The sequence below is a fragment of the Brassica oleracea genome, chromosome C1 (assembly GCF_000695525.1).
Source record: "Brassica oleracea var. oleracea cultivar TO1000 chromosome C1, BOL, whole genome shotgun sequence".
NCBI classification, from domain to species: domain Eukaryota; kingdom Viridiplantae; phylum Streptophyta; class Magnoliopsida; order Brassicales; family Brassicaceae; genus Brassica; species Brassica oleracea.
Window position 1 is genome coordinate 2,333,319 of NC_027748.1, and position 8,460 is coordinate 2,341,778.

Genomic DNA, 8,460 nt, shown 5'->3' on the forward strand with positions numbered 1-8,460 from the left:
TAACACTCCCCCTTGGGGACCGGTGTCACTCTCCGCTCTCGCTTAACGTCTTTGTTGCCTCGTTAAAATCCTTTCCAGGAAAACCCAATGGGAAAAACCATAGTAAGGTAAAAAGAGTACAACCACGTAAGCTCCCCCTCGAATAAGCAGTCATAGATCCTTCTGATGACGCATTCCAATGTTATGGATGTGTTTTCTGAATACCGAGGTAGGGAGTGATTTTGTGAAGAGGTCGGCTGCATTGTCGCATGATCGAACATATCTTATTTCAATCTCTTTATTCTTCTCGAGCTCTTGAGTGTATGAGAAGAATTTCGGAGGTATATGTTTGGTTCTATCGCTTTTGATATATCCTTCCTTCGTTTGAGCAACACATGCCGCGTTATCTTCATATAGAATAGTTGGCTCCGCATTTTCGTCAATCCCACTGCTTGAACATATGTGTCGGCTTATTGATCTTAGTCATACACATTCTCTACTTGCTTCATGGAGTGCAATGATCTCAGTGTGATTTGAAGAAGTAGCAACAAGTGTCTGCTTCTGAGAACGCCAAGATATGGCGGTGCCTCCAATTGTAAAAACATATCCTGTCTGGGATCGAGCTTTGTGTGGATCTGACAAATAACCTGCATCTGCAAAACCAATCATTTGACCTTTTGAACTTTTAGGATAAAACAAGCCTAAATCAGTTGTTCCTTGAAGGTAACGAAAGACATGTTTAATTCCATTCCAATGTCTTCGTGTAGGAGACGAACTGAATCTCGCTAAAAGATTAACAGCAAAGGATATGTCAGGTCGAGTACAATTTGCAAGATACATAAGAGCTCCAATTGCACTTAAGTATGGAGTTTCAGGACCAAGTATTTCTTCATTTTCCTCAGATGGTCGAAACGGATCATTTTCAACATTAAGTGATCTAACGACCATCGGGGTGCTAAGAGGAGTTGCTTTATCCATGTTAAAGCGTTTCAATACTCGTTTGGTATATGTAGACTGGTGTACAAATATACCCTTTTGAGAATGCTCAATTTGTAATCCTAGACAATATTTTGTCTGGCCGAGATCTTTCATCTCAAATTCTCCTTTCAGATAGTTTGATGCCTTTTGGATTTCGTTTTGAGTTCCAATAATATTAAGATCATCACCGTACACCGCGATTATCACAAATCCGGATGTTGTTTTCTTTATGAAAACACAAGGGCATATAGGATCATTCGTGTATCCTTCTTTTGTTAAGTGTTCGCTGAGACGATTATACCACATTCGTCCAGATTGTTTTAACCCATATAATGACCTTTGCAATTTCTGGCATTTTAAATCCATCTGGGATTCTCATATAGATATCAGTATCTAATGATCCATATAAATATGCCGTAACGACATCCATGAGACGCATTTCTAAATTTTCATTGGCCGCTAGGCTCATCAGGAATCTAAATGTGATTGCGTCCATGACAGGAGAATAAGTTTCCTCATAATCAATTCCTGGCCTTTGAGAGAAACCTTGGGCTACGAGACGAGCTTTGTATCTTGTAATCTCGTTTTTCTCATTTCTTTTTCGGACAAATACCCATTTGTACCCAACTGGTTTTACATCTTTGGGTGTGAGCACAATAGGTCCGAATACATTTCGTTTGTTAAGCGAATCTAATTCGACTTGAATTGCATCTTTCCATTTTATCCAGTCATGTCTCTTTTGACATTCATATACAGACTTTGGTTCTGGATCTTCGTTTTCTTCATTTATTTCCTTTGCTAAAAGGTATGAGAAAACGTCATCAATATCATCCATCTCATTTCGTTTCCATATCTTTCCATTATGGATGTAATTGATAGAAATCTCATGATTTCCTTCAGATTCAAGATGCTTTATATTGTCATTAGATTCACAATTTTCTTCGTCCAAAATATTTTCTGTTATTTTGGGAGTATCATGCTTTTCACATTCCTTACGTTTTCTAGGAAGTTTATCCTTTGAACCAATAGGTCTACCGCGCTTTAAACGTGTTCCTGATTCACGTGTATCAACTGCCGTTCCACCATTTTGTGGTATTTCAATACGAGCAGGAGTATTTGCAGCGGGTATATGTGATTTAGTTACCATTTTGGTATCAGCAAATGCATCAGGTAGCTGATTTGCTATATTTTGTAAATGCATGATACGTCGAACTTCTAGTTCTGACTGTTTCGTAGGAGGATCAAGGTGTAATAACGATGGTACACTCCATTTGATCTCTTTTCCTACTTGTTTATTGTCTCCCCCTAGAGTTGGGAATTCTTTCTCATTGAAATGACAATCGGCAAATCGTGCCGTAAACACATCACCAGTTTGTGGTTCTAGGTATCTTATTATTGATGGAGAATCATAGCCAATATATATTCCCAACCGTCTTTGTGGTCCCATCTTTGTACGTTACGGTGGTGCTATTGGCTATGATTCTCCATCAATAATAAGATACCTAGAACCACAAACTGGTGATGTGTTTACGGCACGATTTGCCGATTGTCATTTCAATGAGAAAGAATTCCCAACTCTAGGGGGAGACAATAAACAAGTAGGAAAAGAGATCAAATGGAGTGTACCATCGTTATTACACCTTGATCCTCCTACGAAACAGTCAGAACTAGAAGTTCGATGTATCATGCATTTACAAAATATAGCAAATCAGCTACCTGATGCATTTGCTGATACCAAAATGGTAACTAAATCACATATACCCGCTGCAAATACTCCTGCTCGTATTGAAATACCACAAAATGGTGGAACGGCAGTTGATACACGTGAATCAGGAACACGTTTAAAGCGCGGTAGACCTATTGGTTCAAAGGATAAACTTCCTAGAAAACGTAAGGAATGTGAAAAGCATGATACTCCCAAAATAACAGAAAATATTTTGGACGAAGAAAATTGTGAATCTAATGACAATATAAAGCATCTTTAATCTGAAGGAAATCATGAGATTTCTATCAATTACATCCATAATGGAAAGATATGGAAACGAAATGAGATGGATGATATTGATGACGTTTTCTCATACCTTTTAGCAAAGGAAATAAATGAAGAAAACGAAGATCCAGAACCAAAGTCTGTATATGAATGTCAAAAGAGACATGACTGGATAAAATGGAAAGATGCGATTCAAGTCGAATTAGATTCGCTTAACAAACGAAATGTATTCGGACCTATTGTGCTCACACCCAAAGATGTAAAACCAGTTGGGTACAAATGGGTGTTTGTCCGAAAAAGAAATGAGAAAAACGAGATTACAAGATACAAAGCTCGTCTCGTAGCCCAAGGTTTCTCTCAAAGGCCAGGAATTGATTATGAGGAAACTTATTCTCCTGTTATAGATGCAATCACATTTAGATTCCTGATGAGCCTAGCGGCCAATGAAAATTTAGAAATGCGTCTCATGGATGTCGTTACGGCATATTTATATGGATCATTAGATACTGATATCTATATGAGAATCCCAGATGGATTTAAAATGCCAGAAATGTTAAGTTCCAGACCTAAAGAGTTATGTGCAATAAAATTGCAAAGATCATTATATGGGTTAAAACAATCTGGACGAATGTGGTATAATCGTCTCAGCGAACACTTAACAAAAGAAGGATACACGAATGATCCTATATGCCCTTGTGTTTTCATAAAGAAAACAACATCCGGATTTGTGATAATCGCGGTGTACGTTGATGATCTTAATATTATTGGAACTCAAAACGAAATCCAAAAGGCATCAAACTATCTGAAAGGAGAATTTGAGATGAAAGATCTCGGGCAGACAAAATATTGTCTAGGATTACAAATTGAGCATTCTCAAAAGGGTATATTTGTACACCAGTCTACATATACCAAACGAGTATTGAAACGCTTTAACATGGATAGAGCAACTCCTCTTAGCACCCCGATGGTCGTTAGATCACTTAATGTTGAAAATGATCCGTTTCGACCATCTGAGGAAAATGAAGAAATACTTGGTCCTGAAACTCCATACTTAAGTGCAATTGGAGCTCTTATGTATCTTGCAAATTGTACTCGACCTGACATATCTTTTGCCGTTAATCTTTTAGCGAGATTCAGTTCGTCCCTACGCGAAGACATTGGAATAGAATTAAACATGTCTTTCGTTACCTTCAAGGAACAACTGATTTAGGCTTGTTTTATCCTAAAAGTTCAAAAGGTCAAATGATTGGTTTTGCAGATGCAGGTTATTTGTCAGATCCACACAAAGCTCGATCCCAGACAGGATATGTTTTTACAATTGGAGGCACCGCCATATCTTGGCGTTCTCAGAAGCAGACACTTGTTGCTACTTCTTCAAATCACGCTGAGATCATTGCACTCCATGAAGCAAGTAGAGAATGTGTATGGCTAAGATCAATAAGCCGACACATCTGTTCAAGCAGTGGGATTAACGAAAATACGGAGCCAACTATTCTATATGAAGATAACGCGGCATGTGTTGCTCAAACGAAGGAAGGATATATCAAAAGCGATAGAACCAAACATATACCTCCGAAGTTCTTCTCATACACTCAAGAGCTCGAGAAGAATAAAGAGATTGAAGTAAGATATGTTCAATCATGCGACAATGCAGCCGACCTCTTCACAAAATCACTCCCTATCTCGGTATTCAGAAAACACATCCACAACATTGGGATGCGCCATCAGAAGGATATATGACTGCTTATTCGAGGGGGAGCTTACGTGGTTGTACTCTTTTTACCTTACTATGGTTTTTCCCATTGGTTTTTCCTGGAAAGGTTTTTAACGAGGCAACAAAGACGTTAAGTGAGAGCGGATAGTGACACCGGCCCCCAAGGGGGAGTGTTATGAAAGTCATATAGAGACAGCGCCGAAAACGTTGAAAAATATAAAAGATGTGGGGTCCGCTGCACTATTTGCACAGTAAATTCTACTTCTATATAAACGATCGATTCGATCGTTTATAAATCATCATTCACTCTTCTCTTCTCTCGATAATAAACACTTTCTATCAGTGTTATAAAATCTACGGGTATAAATTTTGCCCTTATTTAAATTCCCGCGATACAATAAAATTCCAGTTCCTTTTATAACATAATTAGATTTTTAGTAAAAAATTAGAAAGAGATAGGAATAAAAATAAAGAGAGAAAGGTGTTTTTGGTTAGATAGTGGGTTTATGTTTTTTTATGGTTATAGGAGCAAATTTATCCTATAACCATGATATTAAGAAAACACTATACCTAGCGTACAAAGCACAACAAGAAAATGTTTATAGGGAGCAAATTTCCCCTACAATAGTATAGGGGCAAATTTGTCCTACAATAGTATTAAAGAAAACACTTTGTACTCATGCGGCAGCAGAGTCTTTATTACAAACACACTCATAAAAGATGCTTTTAATACCTAGCGCCAAAGACGGAACAAAGCACAACAAGAAAATGAAATACTACTAGAACAATCAAACAACATACCAATTTATACATATCTCTCTCTCTTTCTCTTTGGACATATCTTAAAATCTGACAAAGAAGCGGTCCCATTACGTAATTTCGAGGTTCTTTGTTTGGTCCACATTTCTAATACAGCAAAGCATCAGAAGATGCCATGAGAGGCTGGTTCATCATATGAAACATGTTCATATTCATCTGATTCACGAGGAAGTCATCTGACTCTGGACCAGTCAGAGGGTTCGGACAAACCCCGTTGGTATTCTCTAGGAAACCGATGATGTCGTTGAGAGATTCGAGCCTGTGGCTGAGTTCATCGAGCTGAGCTCTAAGAACAGAGTTCTCTGCTTCCACGGCCAAGTAGTGCTGCGTCGTGATGCTGACACTTGTCACGATCTCGCTGTTCTCTTTCTTGAGCTGGTTAACCTGAGCCGTTAGATCGTCGAGGAGCTTCTGTTTCTTCATCCTTGATCTCCTCGCTGACTCGCGGTTTGAGAGCATCCTCTTACGTTTCCTCTGCTCCATGAGATTCTCCTCTGACCTGGAAGACGTTTGAATCGCCGACGAATTTGTTCCCGACGACGACGATTCCATGCAGTAAACAAACAAACAAGCCTCCAAAGAGAAGAGATATAATATTTTTTTTAAATGGTTTTTAGGGAAATTTAAAACAGGACAGGACCAAGATTGATGACAAAAAAAACGAAATATAAACGAAAGAAAATATATTTTAAAGATAACTAGCTAGGGTTTTGATATAGTTATAAGAGTATATAATATATATGAAAGATTAATTAAGCTTGGAGAGTTTCAGAAACTATGAGACGTAGTAAAGCCAGTAAAGGAAGACAACAGAGAAAGATTGAACGAGATGGGTCCTGCGCCTGACTGTGGAGTTTAGCATAAACCCAGAGAGGAAGATCTCACTGAGTATAATCGGAGACATGTGTCTCAAAGACCAAGAACTGCTGGTTAAGCATCAATGTTTTTTCTAACTATTTTTATTGATTAATCCCACAAGATATGAGATCTTTGAAAATGAATCTTGATCGAGGAAGAAACAATGAGATCAAGAGAAGAAGAAGAAGGAAGGCGAAATTATCGAAGAGAGAAGAGAAGGAGAGAAGGGGGATTGTGAATGGTTTATGAGAATGAATTTATAGAAAGAAAATTTCAAGAAAAGCGTTCGAGTGTTTATGCAACTTGACAAGAAGCTATACATTTGTTTTGATTCCATTGGACGATTATTTTTCCCTTACCCTTGAAAAGTTTTATAAGAGTATTACAATGGTTACTAAGTTCTAGCACCCTAATTTTCTCTTTTTAACGCTACACACACCTAATCATTCAACATCCACCTCATTTTTTACTTCTATAATAGTTTTGTTTAATAAAATTCAACACTCTACTCCACTATTTTAATTCATATTTTTATCTTTTATAAATTAATAATTATATATTAATTATAGTTTATATTGTAATTAACTTAAATAATTTTAAAAAAATATATTTATAATAATTTTTAGTTATATTTAACTATTTTTTTAAAAAATAAAAGAAATTATAATAAAAATTGATAAAAAAAAATTGTATCCAAATGAAATAAGACTAATCTCTATTTATAGATCATAAAAAATCATAAATTCTGATATAAATTTTAATTTTTTTTAAAAAAAAGTTTACTTTAAAATAATTGAGTTTCAGTAATTTGGAGGAAATCAAATTTCTAAAGTTTTTGACAACCAATCAAATTGTTTTTTAAGGACCCGCTCACTATGCATTTAGCGTATGAATTCACTTCCTCGTCAGTTTCTCATTTCACATTTCAACACCTGTCTCTGCAGGACCCACTCATTTGGTATTCAACTAGTTGAAACTTTTCAACATGTATTAATCCACGTTGGATTTTATTAGAATTCAACAGCCTCATTGTGAGGATTAAACAGTTGAATATTTCATTCAACTAACTCATTGCTCCTAGTCTAAAGGAGTTTCTACATAAGTCCCCTATATTCAAAAATAATCTAAAAACGATATTTTTTAATCCTCCAGTAAATAAATTAGTTGATATTTGGTTACTATGTCGAGATCAAACAAGTTTAAACCAAATCATGTTAACTAGATAGATTTCTATAATTCATGAATTTATTAGGAAATTAAAAGATGAAATATTCCAAATTTTTATTTTTACTGATCAATAATATACATTGGGATCAATTTTGCGGTTTAACATTTTCCCTGTTTAAAAAACTTTAATTATACCCGCACTTGAGGGAGGAACAAAATTACCGCACGAATGTCAACTTCAGAATCATATAAACCCTTGCCCATTAGGTAGATATTTTCAAATAAAATGCATTTTTGTTCTCAATTCATTTTTAATTTATAATTTAAATGTTAAAATGTATACACAAGGATGGCTAGAGCCTAACTTTTGATACATCATTTTGGATAATATGCAATTAGTGATATATATCAAACTATACTTTTATGTTTTTAGAAAAGCCATTTTAAATTAAATATACCCGTTCGAATTTTCTAGACTGTATGTACATACTCAAATGGCGCAAGTAAAAGCGTACACAAAACTGTGATTTCTTAGTTGGTAAAATTGCCAAATATGACTCACAAGTTGATTTCAAACACAAAAGTTAATCCAAACTTGAATCAAATGCAAAAGTAACCTAAAAGGCTATTGAAATTACAACTAACTCCTTGTGAACAAACAAAAAAACCGAATTTTTTTTACGTTTCTAACCCCTGTAAGTCGTCTGGACTAGTTTTACTTAGAAATAATTTAAAAATTTTGTAAAAAATATTTTGATAAGTGAAAAATTGAAATCATGTAATTAACATATGTTTTAAAAGATATAAATTAAGATATAACAAAAGTTAATTGTTTTCAACATAGATGAGTGAAAGTAGTGAGTCATGATATTCTTTGGTTTAGGTTTTGCCAACATATGTTGTAGTATTGTATGTGTTCTTAGGGTTAGATTTTGGAATGCATAAATGTTTTTTT

The 8,460-nt window shown here is 35.5% G+C and overlaps 2 protein-coding genes across 2 annotated transcripts; both read right to left on the reverse strand.

The window, feature by feature from the left end:
- Nucleotides 1-5,367: 5,367 nt before the first annotated feature.
- LOC106307270 (ocs element-binding factor 1-like) lies at nucleotides 5,368-6,087 on the reverse strand. The gene has a single exon (XM_013744209.1). It carries the CDS (start codon nucleotides 6,030-6,032, stop codon nucleotides 5,568-5,570), a length of 465 nt encoding a protein of 154 aa, XP_013599663.1. The 5' UTR covers nucleotides 6,033-6,087; the 3' UTR covers nucleotides 5,368-5,567.
- A 63-nt stretch (nucleotides 6,088-6,150) lies between these two features.
- LOC106307349 lies at nucleotides 6,151-6,578 on the reverse strand. The gene has a single exon (XM_013744318.1). The coding sequence runs from the start codon at nucleotides 6,382-6,384 to the stop codon at nucleotides 6,256-6,258; it is 129 nt and encodes a 42-aa protein (XP_013599772.1). The 5' UTR covers nucleotides 6,385-6,578; the 3' UTR covers nucleotides 6,151-6,255.
- Between the last annotated feature and the right edge of the window lie 1,882 nt (nucleotides 6,579-8,460).